General features: G+C 47.0%; 1 protein-coding gene across 4 annotated transcripts in view; it reads right to left on the bottom strand.

The window, feature by feature from the left end:
• Nucleotides 1-17933, bottom strand: part of LOC110504468 (catenin (cadherin-associated protein), alpha 1) — a 230378-nt gene that overhangs the window by 45026 nt on the left and 167419 nt on the right. For all 4 annotated transcript variants that reach the window (XM_036969563.1, XM_036969564.1, XM_036969565.1 and 1 more), the window contains exon 15: nucleotides 3074-3184. In XM_036969563.1, the coding sequence (XP_036825458.1) occupies nucleotides 3074-3184 (111 nt within the window). The remainder of the gene's footprint in view (nucleotides 1-3073; nucleotides 3185-17933) is intronic.

The following is a 17933-nucleotide window of genomic DNA, read 5'->3' as shown; positions in this document are numbered from 1 at the left end:
ATTTAAAGGCAATGCTACCAAATAGTAATTGAGTGTATGTAAACTTCTGACCCACTGGGAATGTGATGAAAGAATCAAAAGCTGAAATAAATCATTCTCTCTACTATTATACTGACATTCCACATTCTTAAAATAAAGTGGTGATCCTAACTGACCTAAAACAGGGAATTTGTACTAAGATAAAAAAAAAAACGGAGTTTAAATGTATTTGGCTCAGGTGTATGTAAACTTCCGACTTCAACTGTACATACGAGCCTCTGAACTCATGTGATGAGTGACATGACCCTAAAAGAGACCTGGACGACTCGCGTTAGGCTTCCAGACCTAACGTAGTCGCTTTAGCTTGGAGGAGAAAACTCTGTCAGACACACATCAAAAATCATCATTCCTTTAAGTTGATCTAAATAGGGCTTTTTTTTTTGGTCAAGTCCCAATGCTCTTGAATTAATTTCCTTGTTTTCATTCTTAAGGCTTAGCTCCAAAAAAACACTTTGTAGAGAACCCTAGCCGCTAAACAGGAAGACCTGATAGAAAACACAATAGAATGTTCGTAGTTCAGTCGGGGAAATCGGTCTACATTACCGATGCATAACAAGAGGGCTAATGAGGTCACGCCGTGCTTCCACACGACTAACATATTGCTCACCAACGTAGCCCCCTCATTTGGCCAATGACTGGATATATTAATACAACCATTACCAAGGAAACAGGGAGAATATTTAAAGAGAGCGTGTCTGTGCAAGATGTGTGCTCTGTAGGCCTTCTCTCCGGGTGATGTGGGTGTACTCTGTAGGCCTTCTCTCCGGGTGATGTGGGTGTACTCTGTAGGCCTTCTCTCCGGGTGATGTGGGTGTACTCTGTAGGCCTTCTCTCCGGGTGATGTGGGTGTACTCTGTAGGCCTTCTCTCTGCGTGAGTGGGTGTACTCTGTAGGCCTTCTCTCTGCGTGAGTGGGTGTACTCTGTAGGCCTTCTCTCTGCGTGAGTGGGTGTACTCTGTAGGCCTTCTCTCCGGGTGATGTGGGTGTACTCTGTAGGCCTTCTCTCCGGGTGATGTGGGTGTACTCTGTAGGCCTTCTCTCCGGGTGATGTGGGTGTACTCTGTAGGCCTTCTCTCCGCGTGATGTGGGTGTACTCTGTAGGCCTTCTCTCCGGGTGAGTGGGTGTACTCTGTAGGCCTTCTCTCTGCGTGAGTGGGTGTACTCTGTAGGCCTTCTCTCCGCGTGATGTGGGTGTACTCTGTAGGCCTTCTCTCCAGGTGATGTGGGTGTACTCTGTAGGTGGTAGGGCAGTGGTTGAGGTTGTGAACAGTATCAAACTGGAGTGCTCTTACTCAGTACTTCATTGAAGCACCTTTGACAGCGATTACAGCCTCGAGTCTTCTTGGGTATGACGCTACAAGTTTGGCACACCTGTATTTGGGGAGTTTCTCCCATTCTTCTCTGCAGATCCTCTCAAGCTCTGTCAGGTTGGATGGGGAGCGTCACTGCACGGCTATTTTCAGGTATCCTCTGAGATGTTCGATGGGGTTCAAGTCCGGGCTCTGGCTGGGCCACTCAAGGACATTCAGAGACTTGTCCCGAAGCCACTCCTGCGTTGTCTTGGCTGTGTGCTTAGGGTCGTTGTCCTGTTGGAAGGTGAACCTTCACTCCGATCTGAGGTCCTGAGCACTCTGGAGCAGGTTTTCATCAAGGATCTCTCTGTACTTTTCTCCATTTATCTTTCCCTCGATCCTGACTAGTCTCCCAGTCCCTGCCACTGAAAAAAATCCCCACAGCATGATGCTGCCACCATCATGCTTCACCATAGGGATGGTGCCAGGTTTCCTCCAGACGTGACGTTTGGCATTCAGGCCAAATAATTCAATCTTGGTGTCATCAGACCAGAGAATCGTGTTTCTCATGGTCTGACAGTCCTTTAGGTGTCTTTTGGCAAACTCCAAGCGGGCTGTCATGTGCCTTTTACTGAGGAGTGGCTTCAGTCTGGCCACTCTACCATAAAGACCTGATTGGTTGAGTGCTGCAGAGATGGTTACCACAGGTGGACTCCAATCAAGTTGTAGAAACGTCTCAAGAATGATCAATGGAAACAGGATGCAGGTGAGCTCCATTGAGTCTCATAACAAAGGGTCAAAAGGTCATTTTTCTTTTGGCCCAAAAAAATCAATAATTTTTTCGCATTGTCATTATAGGGTATTGTGTTTAGATTGATGAGGGAAAAACAATTATTTAATCCATTTCAGAACAAGGCTGTAACGTAACAAAATGTGGAAAAAAGTGAAGGGGTCTGAAATCTTTCCGAATACACTGTATATAGTAGATAGTGTACAACTTTTGACCATTTGGAACCACCGACGTCAACAGCGATTTGTCGTCGCGCTGCGCCAAACTAAATACACAATTCATTAACTAATCCAGTTGAATTGGCTAGACGGCCCAGTCACTAGCTAATATTCTGATTGAATAACTCTGGTTTATGTTATGAGTTCCATGTTAAACAGATTGGACCTGGACAAGTGGCTACTACACCGTAACACAGAAACACTTGGAGGCCCAGATTTAAACTACCGTTTCCTACTCAAGTAATGCTTCCCTTCCTGAACATGTTACGGGAGTTTACGTAGTGAGTCAAGGCAGTAAACAAAGGATATTGAAGAGACCTTCCTGTAAATGTTATGGATACTTATACTGGGTTCACAGTGGAGCGGGAGCCAGTAAGGTAACAGGAGCTCATTAAATATCAGAACATCATCAGTGTCTGTCTGAATGGGAATCCAGACTATCACAGTCCCCGATTCACTCCCTCCCCCTTGGCCTTACATGTTGTCAGATCTGGCCTGGCATCTAGTGTGTGAGAGGGGGGAGTCTAGATAACCATGTCTGTCTGAATGAAAAGTCCAGAGCATTTGTGAGGGGGTCAAGGGAGTCTTGGTAACCATGTCTGTCTGAATGGAGAGTCTAGCAAGTATGTGTGAGGGGGTCAAGGGAGTCTTGGCGTGAACAAGGTGTATTACCCACTGAGACGGCCTGTAGAGGGGGTGGCGGAAGAGAGCGGTGTGTGTGTGTGTGGACTCACCCTGGCGCTCTGGCCTGCGATAAGCTGGTCATCTTCTGTCTGAACGCTGGTCCTGCTGCGAACATCAAAGTCCTCCGTCTCAAAGTCAGAATCATCCAGCTCTTCGGGAGTCTACAGGAGAGGAGAGAGGGAGGAAAGCGAGGCAGGAAAGGGGAGAGATGGGGAGAGGAGGAGGAGGAAAGATGTAGGAAAGAGGACACGAACAGGGAGATGTGGAATGAGGAGAAAAAGGGAGAGGGAAAACCAAATTAGAAAGTGTGCGTGGTAGAGCGCTGTTAGAGCAGCATGATGTATGACAAATGCCCCGGTGCTGCCAGCCACAGCAGCAACAGAGGAACGTCTTCTTCCTCTCCTCCACAGCAGCCTGCCACGCTAAATTAATTAGTAAATGAAGTGTAATGTCCTGTCCTTTGCATTTTCAGAGGGGGAAAGGGAAGCTAGGCGTTAGTATGAAACATATCAGGAGTAAAAATGCTTCAATCAGACCATCGCCCGGCATCATTTAGAGGTGGTGGTGGGAGAGAGGTAGAGGTTTTTTCTAGTGACGAACACTACAGACAACAGCCTGCATGGTGGCATCCTGGATGTCGTAGGTGGATGGGTGAGATTTGGTAAGAGGGTGGGGAACCAGCAAGGTTAAGGGTTCAAATTCCCTCAGGGATCACATTTGTATTTATTATGGATCCCCATTAGTTCCGGGCAAAGGCAGCAGCTACTCCTTCCCGGGGTCCGGCAGAATTAAAGAGGTTATACAATTTTAACAACATAACAACACATTCATTACAGAATTCACAACACAACTTAAGCGTTCAGGCCCCTACTCCACTACCACATATCTACAACACACTGTGTGCCCTCAGGCCCCTACTCCACTACCACATATCTACAACACACTGTGTGCCCTCAGGCCCATACTCCACTACCACATATCTACTACACACTGTGTGCCCTCAGGCCCTACTCCACTACCACATATCTACTACACAAAATCCATGTGTACGTGTGTATATAGTGTGTGTATGTTATGTGTGTGTGTCTAGTGTGTATATAGTGTGTGTATGTTATGTGTGTGTGTGTGTGTGTGTTTAGTGTGTATATAGTGTGTGTATATAGTGTGTGTATGTTATGTGTGTGTGTGTGTGTGTGTGTCTAGTGTGTATATAGTGTGTGTATGTTATGTGTGTGTGTGTGTGTCTAGTGTGTATATAGTGTGTGTATATAGTGTGTGTATGTTATGTGTGTGTGTGTGTGTGTGTGTGTCTAGTGTGTATACAGTGTGTGTATGTTATGTGTGTGTGTGTGTGTGTCTAGTGTGTATATAGTGTGTGTATATAGTGTGTGTATGTTATGTGTGTGTGTGTGTGTGTGTGTGTCTAGTGTGTATATAGTGTGTGTATGTTATGTGTGTGTGTGTGTGTGTGTGTATATAGTGTGTGTATATAGTGTGTGTATGTTATGTGTGTGTGTGTGTGTGTGTGTCTAGTGTGTATATAGTGTGTGTGTGTGTGTGTGTGTGTATATAGTGTGTGTGTGTGTGTAAATAGTGTGTGTGTGTATAGTGTGTTATGTGTGTGTGTATGTTATGTGTGTATAGTGTGTTGTGTGTGTGTATGTTATGTGTGTATAGTGTGTTATGTGTGTGTGTATAGTGTGTGTGTGTGTGTTATGTCTGTATAGTGTGTGTGTGTGTGTGTGTGTGTGTGTTATGTGTGTGTGTGTGTGTGTCTTTGCCTATGTCTGTTTTACATGCACACAGTGTCTTCACACAGAGGAACAATTTATGTCCTACGGGAGCCACCGTACCTGCCTGCTCTTAACCGTTAACTCACGAACGTGAGGACAGTTGTAGCTAGTACACCCGAGCAGTTTGTGAAGAATTTAGCTAGTCTAGTTGGTTCTACAAAACAGTTCTCTCTTTGAAATGGGAGTTTGTGTAGTTCCCCCAGTCGTAGGCTGTCTAGGGCAATATGCCTGTGATGAAAATCAACACAGGTAGGCACAATATTTTCACAAATGTATCCTATATATATATGGACTGATAAACCTTAGCTTTCAGCCCAATACATTTTAAAACTCCATCTTTAGTCTACTTGGCATAAGTTCGACAAACGACCCACGCAATTCATCCTCATATTTCACCGGCTCAGCACAAGACACAAGAAAAACACTACGACACAACTGACACACTGTCCGTTTTCTCTCATTGATTCCGGCGCATTCCATTTCCATCGTGTTCACATGCGCCGAAACGTTTTTCCTTTTGATTTGGGCTTCAAGTGGCTCGGGTAAAAGCTGCGGCTAAGTGGCATAATTATAATATTGATTGCAATCGTCCAACCCTTTTTCCTTTTCCACAGCCCTGACCTGAACACTAGTCATGCAACAGACATCTCTCTCTTTCTGAATGCCAAACATGCAACAGACATCTCTTCTGGAATGCCAAACGTGAAACAGACATCTCTCCCTGAATGCCAAACATGAAACAGACATCTCTCTTCCTGAATGCCAAACATGCAACAGACATCACTCTCTTTCTGAATGCCAAACATGAAACAGACATCTCTCTTTCTGAATGCCAAACATGCAACAGACATCACTCTCTTTCTGAATGCCAAACATGAAACAGACATCTCTCTTTCTGAATGCCAAACATGCAACAGACATCACTCTCTTTCTGAATGCCAAACATGCAACAGACATCTCTCCCTGAATGCCAAACATGAAACAGACATCTCTCTTCCTGAATGCCAAGCGTGAAACAGACATCTCTCTTCCTGAATGCCAAGCGTGAAACAGACATCTCTCTTCCTGAATGCCAAGCGTGAAACAGACATCTCTCTTCCTGAATGCCAAGCGTGAAACAGACATCTCTCCCTTCCTGAATGCCAAGCGTGAAACAGACATCTCTCTTCCTGAATGCCAAGCGTGAAACAAACATCTCTCTCTTCCTGAATGCCAAACGTGAAACAGACATCTCTCTTCCTGAATGCCAAGCGTGAAACAGACATCTCTCCCTTCCTGAATGCCAAACGTGAAACAGACATCTCTCCCTTCCTGAATGCCAAACGTGAAACAGACATCTCTCCCTTCCTGAATGCCAAACGTGAAACAGACATCTCTCCCTTCCTGAATGCCAAGCGTGAAACAGACATCTCTCCCTTCCTGAATGCCAAGCGTGCAACAGACATCTCTCTCTTCCTGAATGCCAAACGTGAAACAGACATCTCTCTTCCTGAATGCCAAGCGTGAAACAGACATCTCTCCCTTCCTGAATGCCAAATGTGAAACAGACATCTCTCCCTTCCTGAATGCCAAATGTGAAACAGACATCTCTCCCTTCCTGAATGCCAAACGTGAAACAGACATCTCTCCCTTCCTGAATGCCAAACGTGAAACAGACATCTCTCTTCCTGAATGCCAAACGTGAAACAGACATCTCTCCCTTCCTGAATGCCAAGCGTGAAACAGACATCTCTCTCTTCCTGAAAGCCAAGTGTGAAACAGACATCTCTCTTCCTGAATGCCAAGCGTGAAACAGACATCTCTCTCTTCCTGAATGCCAAGCGTGAAACAGACATCTCTTCCTGAATGCCAAGCGTGAAACAGACATCTCTCTCTTCCTGAAAGCCAAGTGTGAAACAGACATCTCTCTCTTCCTGAATGCCAAACGTGAAACAGACATCTCTCTTCCTGAATGCCAAGCGTGAAACAGACATCTCTCTCTTCCTGAATGCCAAGCGTGAAACAGACATCTCTTCCTGAATGCCAAGCGTGAAACAGACATCTCTCTTCCTGAATGCCAAGCGTGAAACAGACATCTCTCCCTTCCTGAATGCCATACATCTCTCCCTTCCTGAATGCCAAACATGCAACAGACATCTCTTCCTGTGTTAGTATGGCTGAGTTAGCAAGGCATTGTTTTTAAGGGAAAACTGATAGACAAGAAAATCAATTTGGCAGTTGTGATATGGAAGGAAAGAGAGAGGAGAGCGAGGGAAGGAAAGAGAGCGAGGGAAGGAAAGAGAGCGAGGGAAGGAAAGAGAGCGAGGGAAGGAAAGAGAGCGAGGGAAGGAAAGAGAGCGAGGGAAGGAAAGAGAGAAGAGAGCGAGGGAAGGAAAGAGAGAAGAGAGCGAGGGAAGGAAAGAGAGAAGAGAGCGAGGGAAGGAAAGAGAGAAGAGAGCGAGGGAAGGAAAGAGAGGAGAGAGCGAGGGAAGGAAAGGGAGGAGAGAGCGAGGGAAGGAAAGGGAGGAGAGAGCGAGGGAAGGAAAGGGAGGAGAGAGCGAGGGAAGGAAAGAGAGAGGACAGAGCGAGGGAAGGAAAGAGAGAGGACAGAGCGAGGGAAGGAAAGAGAGGCGAGAGGAGGGAAGGAAAGAGAGAGGAGAGAGTGAGGGAAGGAAAGAGAGGGAAGGAAGGAAAGAGAGGAGAGCGAGGGAAGGAAAGAGAGGAGAGCGAGGGAAGGAAAGAGAGAGGAAAGGAGAGAAGGAAAGAGAGAGAAGGAAAGAGAGAGGAGAGAAGGAAAGAGAGGAGAGAAGGAAAGAGAGGAGAGAAGGAAAGAGAGAGGAGAGAAGGAAAGAGAGAGGAGAGAAGGAAAGAGAGAGGAGAGAAGGAAAGAGAGGAGAGAAGGAAAGAGGAGAGAAGGAAAGAGAGGAGAGAAGGAAAGAGAGAGGAGAGAAGGAAAGAGAGGAGAGAAGGAAAGAGAGGAGAGCGAGGGGGAAGGAAAGAGAGGAGAGCGAGGGGGAAGGAAAGAGAGAGGAGAGCGAGGAAAGGAAAGAGAGGAGAGCGAGGGAAGGAAAGAGAGAGGAGAGCGAGGGAAGGAAAGAGAGAGGAGAGCGAGGGAAGGAAAGAGAGAGGAGAGCGAGGGAAGGAAAGAGAGAGGAGAGCGAGGGAAGGAAAGAGAGAGGAGAGCGAGGGAAGGAAAGAGAGAGGAGAGCGAGGGAAGGAAAGAAAGGAGAGAGCGAGGGAAGGAAAGAGAGGAAAGAGAGAGGGAAGGAAAGAGAGAGGAAAGAGAGAGGGAAGGAAAGAGAGGGAAGGAAAGAGAGAGGGAAGGAAGGAAAGAGAGAGGAGAGAGAGAGAAGGAAAGAACGTGAATGTGATAAGGGTGCATTCTATCTCCGGTGCAGTAACTCACTTCGTGCTTATCCAACTGTCTTATCCAAGAGAGGAGAGCGAGGGAAGGGAAGAGAGAGGAGAGCGAGGGAAGGAAAGAGAGAGGAGAGCGAGGGAAGGAAAGAGAGAGGAGAGCGAGGGAAGGAAAGAGAGAGGAGAGCGAGGGAAGGAAAGAGAGAGGACAGAGCGAGGGAAGGAAAGAGAGGAGAGCGAGGGAAGGAAAGAGAGGAGAGCGAGGGAAGGAAAGAGAGGAGAGCGAGGGAAGGAAAGAGAGGAGAGCGAGGGAAGGAAAGAGAGGAGAGCGAGGGAAGGAAAGAGAGGAGAGCGAGGGAAGGAAAGAGAGGAGAGCGAGGGAAGGAAAGAGAGAGGAGAGGAGAGAAGGAAAGAGAGAGAAGGAAAGAGAGAGGAGAGAAGGAAAGAGAGAGGAGAGAAGGAAAGAGAGAGGAGAGAAGGAAAGAGAGAGGAGAGAAGGAAAGAGAGAGGAGAGAAGGAAAGAGAGGAGAGCGAGGGAAGGAAAGAGAGGAAAGAGAGAGGGAAGGAAAGAGAGAGGAAAGAGAGAGGGAAGGAAAGAGAGGGGAAGAGAGAGGGAAGGAAAGAGAGAGGGAAGGAAGGAAAGAGAGAGGAGAGCGAGAGAAGGAAAGAACGTGAATGTGATAAGGGTGCATTCTATCTCCGGTGCAGTAACTCACTTCGTGCTTATCCAACTGTCTACACACATCCCTTATCAGTCTGTCTTGATATCTTCCACGGGTAATGACTCAGATCCCTCAAAGTCTAAAACATAATCACAAGGTCTCACCTCGACCCACCATCCCACTCACCATGGAATATCACGGTCTCACCTCGACCCACCAACCCACTCACCATGGAATATCAAGGTCTCACCTCGACCCACTCACCATGGGATATCAAGGTCTCACCTCGACCCACTCACCATGGAATATATAGAGATGTTGGTTCACTAGATGAGTGAGTCCATCTATCTGTGGATGTTGGAGGGTTGCCATACACACACACACACACACACACACACACACACATATCACAGGCATGGCCTAGTTAAAAGTCTAAACCTCATCTTGTAAGTATTTAGATGAAATGTCTTCCTCCACACTAGTAGGACCGGTAAAACAGACTAGACCACCCACGTTAATTGACAGTGACTAGTAGGACCGGTAAAACAGACTAGACCACCCACGTTAATTGACAGTGACTAGTAGGACCGGTAAAACAGACTAGACCACCCACGTTTAATTGACAGTGACTAGTAGGACCGGTAAAACAGACTAGACCACCCACGTTAATTGACAGTGACTAGTAGGACCGGTAAAACAGACTAGACCACCCACGTTAATTGACAGTGACTAGTAGGACCGGTAAAACAGACTAGACCACCCACGTTTAATTGACAGTGACTAGTAGGACCGGTAAAACAGACTAGACCACCCACGTTAATTGACAGTGACTAGTAGGACCGGTAAAACAGACTAGACCACCCACGTTAATTGACAGTGACTAGTAGGACCGGTAAAACAGACTAGACCACCCACGTTTAATTGACAGTGACTAGTAGGACCGGTAAAACAGACTAGACCACCCACGTTAATTGACAGTGACTAGTAGGACCGGTAAAACAGACTAGACCACCCACGTTAATTGACAGTGACTAGTAGGACCGGTAAAACAGACTAGACCACCCACGTTTAATTGACAGTGACTAGTAGGACCGGTAAAACAGACTAGACCACCCACGTTAATTGACAGTGACTAGTAGGACCGGTAAAACAGACTAGACCACCCACGTTTAATTGACAGTGACTAGTAGGACCGGTAAAACAGACTAGACCACCCACGTTAATTGACAGTGACTAGTAGGACCGGTAAAACAGACTAGACCACCCACGTTAATTGACAGTGACTAGTAGGACCGGTAAAACAGACTAGACCACCCACGTTAATTGACAGTGACTAGTAGGACCGGTAAAACAGACTAGACCACCCACGTTTAATTGACAGTGACTAGTAGGACCGGTAAAACAGACTAGACCACCCACGTTAATTGACAGTGACTAGTAGGACCGGTAAAACAGACTAGACCACCCACGTTTAATTGACAGTGACTAGTAGGACCGGTAAAACAGACTAGACCACCCACGTTAATTGACAGTGACTAGTAGGACCGGTAAAACAGACTACACCACCCACGTTAATTGACAGTGACAACCATCGATAGCCTTCATTTATTTTTGACAGTTGAATCCACCTCCTGCCAGTGGACCAGTAGATGACCTCCTACACTGAAATACAAGGAGATGTGAGATCTTCACCCTGTGCTGCTTCCGGAAAGGCCCCGGGCTACAGAGGAGAGAGAGTAGCTACTGTAAATGTTCAGGTAACCCTGGAATGATCCTCTTCCTCCCTCTCTACCTACTGTAACGGTTCCCTCTGAGCCTGTCAGTCACTGTTCCTCTTCCTCTTCCTCCCTCTCTACCTACTGTAACGGTTCCCTCTGAGCCTGTCAGTCACTGTTCCTCTTCCTCTTCCTCCCTCTCTACCTACTGTAACGGTTCCCTCTGAGCCTGTCAGTCACTGGACTGTTCCTCTTCCTCCCTCTCTACCTACTGTAACAGTTCCCTCTGAGCCTGTCAGTCACTGGACTGTTCCTCTTCCTCCCTCTCTACCTACTGTAACGGTTCCCTCTGAGCCTGTCAGTCACTCTTCCTCTTCCTCTTCCTCCCTCTCTACCTACTGTAACAGTTCCCTCTGAGCCTGTCAGTCACTGTTCCTCTTCCTCTTCCTCCCTCTCTACCTACTGTAACGGTTCCCTCTGAGCCTGTCAGTCACTGTTCCTCTTCCTCTTCCTCCCTCTCTACCTACTGTAACGGTTCCCTCTGAGCCTGTCAGTCACTGTTCCTCTTCCTCTTCCTCCCTCTCTACCTACTGTAACAGTTCCCTCTGAGCCTGTCAGTCACTGGACTGATCCTCTTCCTCCCTCTCTACCTACTGTAACGGTTCCCTCTGAGCCTGTCAGTCACTGGACTGTTCCTCTTCCTCCCTCTCTACCTACTGTAACGGTTCCCTCTGAGCCTGTCAGTCACTCTTCCTCTTCCTCTTCCTCCCTCTCTACCTACTGTAACAGTTCCCTCTGAGCCTGTCAGTCACTGTTCCTCTTCCTCTTCCTCCCTCTCTACCTACTGTAACGGTTCCCTCTGAGCCTGTCAGTCACTGGACTGTTCGTCTTCCTCTTCCTCCCTCTCTACCTACTGTAACAGTTCCCTCTGAGCCTGTCAGTCACTGTTCCTCTTCCTCCCTCTCTACCTACTGTAACGGTTCCCTCTGAGCCTGTCAGTCACTCTTCCTCTTCCTCCCTCTCTACCTACTGTAACAGTTCCCTCTGAGCCTGTCAGTCACTGTTCCTCTTCCTCTTCCTCCCTCTCTACCTACTGTAACGGTTCCCTCTGAGCCTGTCAGTCACTGTTCCTCTTCCTCTTCCTCCCTCTCTACCTACTGTAACAGTTCCCTCTGAGCCTGTCAGTCACTGGACTGATCCTCTTCCTCCCTCTCTACCTACTGTAACGGTTCCCTCTGAGCCTGTCAGTCACTGGACTGTTCCTCTTCCTCCCTCTCTACCTACTGTAACAGTTCCCTCTGAGCCTGTCAGTCACTGGACTGTTCCTCTTCCTCCCTCTCTACCTACTGTAACGGTTCCCTCTGAGCCTGTCAGTCACTCTTCCTCTTCCTCTTCCTCCCTCTCTACCTACTGTAACAGTTCCCTCTGAGCCTGTCAGTCACTGTTCCTCTTCCTCTTCCTCCCTCTCTACCTACTGTAACGGTTCCCTCTGAGCCTGTCAGTCACTGGACTGTTCGTCTTCCTCTTCCTCCCTCTCTACCTACTGTAACAGTTCCCTCTGAGCCTGTCAGTCACTGTTCCTCTTCCTCCCTCTCTACCTACTGTAACGGTTCCCTCTGAGCCTGTCAGTCACTCTTCCTCTTCCTCTTCCTCCCTCTCTACCTACTGTAACAGTTCCCTCTGAGCCTGTCAGTCACTGTTCCTCTTCCTCTTCCTCCCTCTCTACCTACTGTAACGGTTCCCTCTGAGCCTGTCAGTCACTGTTCCTCTTCCTCTTCCTCCCTCTCTACCTACTGTAACAGTTCCCTCTGAGCCTGTCAGTCACTGTTCCTCTTCCTCTTCCTCCCTCTCTACCTACTGTAACGGTTCCCTCTGAGCCTGTCAGTCACTGTTCCTCTTCCTCTTCCTCCCTCTCTACCTACTGTAACAGTTCCCTCTGAGCCTGTCAGTCACTGGACTGTTCCTCTTCCTCTTCCTCCCTCTCTACCTACTGTAACAGTTCCCTCTGAGCCTGTCAGTCACTGTTCCTCTTCCTCTTCCTCCCTCTCTACCTACTGTAACGGTTCCCTCTGAGCCTGTCAGTCACTGTTCCTCTTCCTCTTCCTCCCTCTCTACCTACTGTAACAGTTCCCTCTGAGCCTGTCAGTCACTGGACTGATCCTCTTCCTCCCTCTCTACCTACTGTAACAGTTCCCTCTGAGCCTGTCAGTCACTCTTCCTCTTCCTCTTCCTCCCTCTCTACCTACTGTAACAGTTCCCTCTGAGCCTGTCAGTCACTGGACTGTTCCTCTTCCTCTTCCTCCCTCTCTACCTACTGTAACAGTTCCCTCTGAGCCTGTCAGTCACTGTTCCTCTTCCTCTTCCTCCCTCTCTACCTACTGTAACAGTTCCCTCTGAGCCTGTCAGTCACTGTTCCTCTTCCTCTTCCTCCCTCTCTACCTACTGTAACGGTTCCCTCTGAGCCTGTCAGTCACTGTTCCTCTTCCTCTTCCTCCCTCTCTACCTACTGTAACGGTTCCCTCTGAGCCTGTCAGTCACTGTTCCTCTTCCTCTTCCTCCCTCTCTACCTACTGTAACAGTTCCCTCAGCCTGTCAGTCACTGGACTGTTCCTGTTCCTCTTCCTCCCTCTCTACCTACTGTAACAGTTCCCTCTGAGCCTGTCAGTCACTGTTCCTCTTCCTCTTCCTCCCTCTCTACCTACTGTAACGGTTCCCTCTGAGCCTGTCAGTCACTGTTCCTCTTCCTCTTCCTCCCTCTCTACCTACTGTAACGGTTCCCTCTGAGCCTGTCAGTCACTGTTCCTCTTCCTCTTCCTCCCTCTCTACCTACTGTAACGGTTCCCTCTGAGCCTGTCAGTCACTGTTCCTCTTCCTCTTCCTCCCTCTCTACCTACTGTAACAGTTCCCTCTGAGCCTGTCAGTCACTGTTCCTCTTCCTCTTCCTCCCTCTCTACCTACTGTAACAGTTCCCTCTGAGCCTGTCAGTCACTGTTCCTCTTCCTCTTCCTCCCTCTCTACCTACTGTAACAGTTCCCTCTGAGCCTGTCAGTCACTGGACTGATCCTCTTCCTCCCTCTCTACCTACTGTAACGGTTCCCTCTGAGCCTGTCAGTCACTGGACTGATCCTCTTCCTCCCTCTCTACCTACTGTAACAGTTCCCTCTGAGCCTGTCAGTCACTGTTCCTCTTCCTCTTCCTCCCTCTCTACCTACTGTAACGGTTCCCTCTGAGCCTGTCAGTCACTGTTCCTCTTCCTCTTCCTCCCTCTCTACCTACTGTAACAGTTCCCTCTGAGCCTGTCAGTCACTCTTCCTCTTCCTCCCTCTCTACCTACTGTAACAGTTCCCTCTGAGCCTGTCAGTCACTGTTCCTCTTCCTCTTCCTCCCTCTCTACCTACTGTAACGGTTCCCTCTGAGCCTGACAGTCACTGTTCCTCTTCCTCTTCCTCCCTCTCTACCTACTGTAACGGTTCCCTCTGAGCCTGTCAGTCACTGTTCCTCTTCCTCTTCCTCCCTCTCTACCTACTGTAATAGTTCCCTCTGAGCCTGTCAGTCACTGTTCCTCTTCCTCTTCCTCCCTCTCTACCTACTGTAACAGTTCCCTCTGAGCCTGTCAGTCACTGTTCCTCTTCCTCTTCCTCCCTCTCTACCTACTGTAACAGTTCCCTCTGAGCCTGTCAGTCACTGTTCCTCTTCCTCTTCCTCCCTCTCTACCTACTGTAACGGTTCCCTCTGAGCCTGTCAGTCACTCTTCCTCTTCCTCTTCCTCCCTCTCTACCTACTGTAACAGTTCCCTCTGAGCCTGTCAGTCACTGTTCCTCTTCCTCTTCCTCCCTCTCTACCTACTGTAACAGTTCCCTCTGAGCCTGTCAGTCACTGTTCCTCTTCCTCTTCCTCCCTCTCTACCTACTGTAACAGTTCCCTCTGAGCCTGTCAGTCACTGTTCCTCTTCCTCTTCCTCCCTCTCTACCTACTGTAACAGTTCCCTCTGAGCCTGTCAGTCACTGTTCCTCTTCCTCTTCCTCCCTCTCTACCTACTGTAACAGTTCCCTCTGAGCCTGTCAGTCACTGTTCCTCTTCCTCTTCCTCCCTCTCTACCTACTGTAACAGTTCCCTCTGAGCCTGTCAGTCACTGTTCCTCTTCCTCTTCCTCCCTCTCTACCTACTGTAACAGTTCCCTCTGAGCCTGTCAGTCACTGTTCCTCTTCCTCTTCCTCCCTCTCTACCTACTGTAACAGTTCCCTCTGAGCCTGTCAGTCACTGTTCCTCTTCCTCTTCCTCCCTCTCTACCTACTGTAACAGTTCCCTCTGAGCCTGTCAGTCACTCTTCCTCTTCCTCTTCCTCCCTCTCTACCTACTGTAACAGTTCCCTCTGAGCCTGTCAGTCACTGTTCCTCTTCCTCTTCCTCCCTCTCTACCTACTGTAACGGTTCCCTCTGAGCCTGTCAGTCACTGGACTGTTCCTCTTCCTCTTCCTCCCTCTCTACCTACTGTAACAGTTCCCTCTGAGCCTGTCAGTCACTGTTCCTCTTCCTCTTCCTCCCTCTCTACCTACTGTAACAGTTCCCTCTGAGCCTGTCAGTCACTGTTCCTCTTCCTCTTCCTCCCTCTCTACCTACTGTAACAGTTCCCTCTGAGCCTGTCAGTCACTGGACTGATCCTCTTCCTCCCTCTCTACCTACTGTAACAGTTCCCTCTGAGCCTGTCAGTCACTGTTCCTCTTCCTCTTCCTCCCTCTCTACCTACTGTAACGGTTCCCTCTGAGCCTGTCAGTCACTGTTCCTCTTCCTCTTCCTCCCTCTCTACCTACTGTAACGGTTCCCTCTGAGCCTGTCAGTCACTGTTCCTCTTCCTCTTCCTCCCTCTCTACCTACTGTAACGGTTCCCTCTGAGCCTGTCAGTCACTGGACTGATCCTCTTCCTCCCTCTCTACCAGTCCAGTGACATATTATACCCAGGAGGGTGGTCAGGAGGGAGGCCTGTCGTCCTGTCAGACACCCCAGGCAGGGGACATTGGCCGCGGGTTATGAACGACACGGAACTGCCTGGGAGTAGCTCCACTTTACATAGCCCCAGAACCACACATCTCTCTGGTAACTGAGGAGCCACTGCCTGGGCTTGTGTGTGTGTGTGTGTGTGTGTGTGTGTGTGTGTGTGTGTGTGTGTGTGTGTGTTGGAACTGTTGTTTCAGAGAGTGACAGAGTTCAGTATGTCTGATTTGGTCTTCCATGTTCTGTGGGACTGTGTGAGTCAGACATGAAACCTTTCTCATTCATGTATGCATGCACAGTATGTATGTATGTATGCATGTACAGTATGCACAGTATGTATGCATGCACAGTTTGCATGCATGTACAGTATGCATGTATGTACAGTATGCATGTATGTACAGTATGCATGTATGTATGTATGTATGTATGTATGCATGTACAGTATGCACAGTATGTATGCATGCACAGTTTGCATGCATGTACAGTATGCATGTATGTACAGTATGCATGTATGTACAGTATGCATGTATGTATGTATGTATGTATGTATGTATGTATGTATGTATGCATGTACAGTATGCACAGTATGTATGCATGCACAGTTTGCATGTATGTATGTATGTATGTATGTATGTATGTATGTATGTATGTATCTCTCTCTTGTAACAGTGGGTTATTAAGACCCATCTAAACCACCAGTCCAGGTCAGAGTGTAGCAGAGTACATGTGGTGTGGTCGTATGGGTGTTTTCCAGATCAAAAACAGCCTTAAGTGGTGGGCGTGGGCGGCAGTGGGCACAGTTGGCCCCATCTCGGCGGTGTAGATTTAAAAATAATAATAATAACTTAAGCCAAATGTCCTCCACATTTCTCCATGGCTAATGCTGTGTTCATTTACTCAAACAAAAAGCCAATGTCCTCCACATTTCTTCATGGCTAATGCTGTGTTCATTTACTCAAACAAAAAGCCAATGTCCTCCACATTTCTCCATGGCTAATGCTGTGTTCATTTACTCAAACAAAAAGCCAATGTCCTCCACATTTCTCCATGGCTAATGCTGTGTTCATTTTCTCAAACTAAAACTATATAGCTAAATTCATTGTTTGTAATTTTGAATTCTCCCAATCATTAAAAAATAATAATTATAATAAGTGATAATAATGATAATAATTATAGTAAGTGATAATAATAATGATAATAATAATAAAAATAATAATAATAGTGATAATAATAATAATAATATTATTATCATTATTATTGTTATTATTATTACTATTATTATTATTATCATTATTATTATCACTTACTATAATTATTATTATTATCATTATTATTATCATTATCATTATTATTATCATCATCATCATTATCATTATTATCAGTATTATTATTATCATTATTATCATCATTATTATCATCATTATTATCATCATTATTATTATCATCATTATTATTATCACTATCATTGTTATTATCATTATCATTATTATCATTATTGTTATCATTATTGTTATTATTATTATCATCACTATCATTGTCATTATCATCATTATCATTATTTTTATTATTATCATTATTATTATTATTATCATTATTATTATCATTATCATCATTATTATTATTATCACTATCATTATTATTATTATCACTATCATTATTATTATCATCATCATCATTATTATTAAGTACCAAATTAAATTCTTATTTTTTCCCCATTAACGCTTGGGAGAACGAATTGAATGTATTCACTCTTTTGCAGAGGAAACCCTGGTATGTGTGTGTTCCTGCTTCAGTCAAATCCCAGAGGACCCTGTGGTGGGGACTAAACCTCTGTTCAGAGCCGTCTATAACACCAGAGGACCCTGTGGTGGGGACTAAACCTCTGTTCAGAGTCGTCTATAACACCAGAGGACCCTGTGGTGGGGACTAAACCTCTGTTCAGAGCCGTCTATAACACCAGAGGACCCTGTGGTGGGGACTAAACCTCTGTTCAGAGCCGTCTATAACACCAGAGGACCCTGTGGTGGGGACTAAACCTCTGTTCAGAGGCATCTATAACACCAGAGGACCCTGTGGTGGGGACTAAACCTCTGTTCAGAGCCGTCTATAACACCAGAGGACCCTGTGGTGGGGACTAAACCTCTGTTCAGAGCCGTCTATAACACCAGAGGACCCTGTGGTGGGGACTAAACCTCTGTTCAGAGTCGTCTATAACACCAGAGGACCCTGTGGTGGGGACTAAACCTCTGTTCAGTCTCGTCTATAACACCAGAGGACCCTGTGGTGGGGACTAAACCTCTGTTCAGAGTCGTCTATAACTCCAGAGGACCCTGTGGTGGGGACTAAACCTCTGTTCAGAGTCGTCTATAACACCAGAGGACCCTGTGGTGGGGACTAAACCTCTGTTCAGAGT

The sequence above is a fragment of the Oncorhynchus mykiss genome, chromosome 31 (assembly GCF_013265735.2).
Source record: "Oncorhynchus mykiss isolate Arlee chromosome 31, USDA_OmykA_1.1, whole genome shotgun sequence".
In the NCBI taxonomy this organism is placed as follows: domain Eukaryota; kingdom Metazoa; phylum Chordata; class Actinopteri; order Salmoniformes; family Salmonidae; genus Oncorhynchus; species Oncorhynchus mykiss.
The sequence above is the reverse complement of the archived record's forward strand: the minus strand, read 5'-3'. Positions and strand labels throughout refer to the sequence as shown.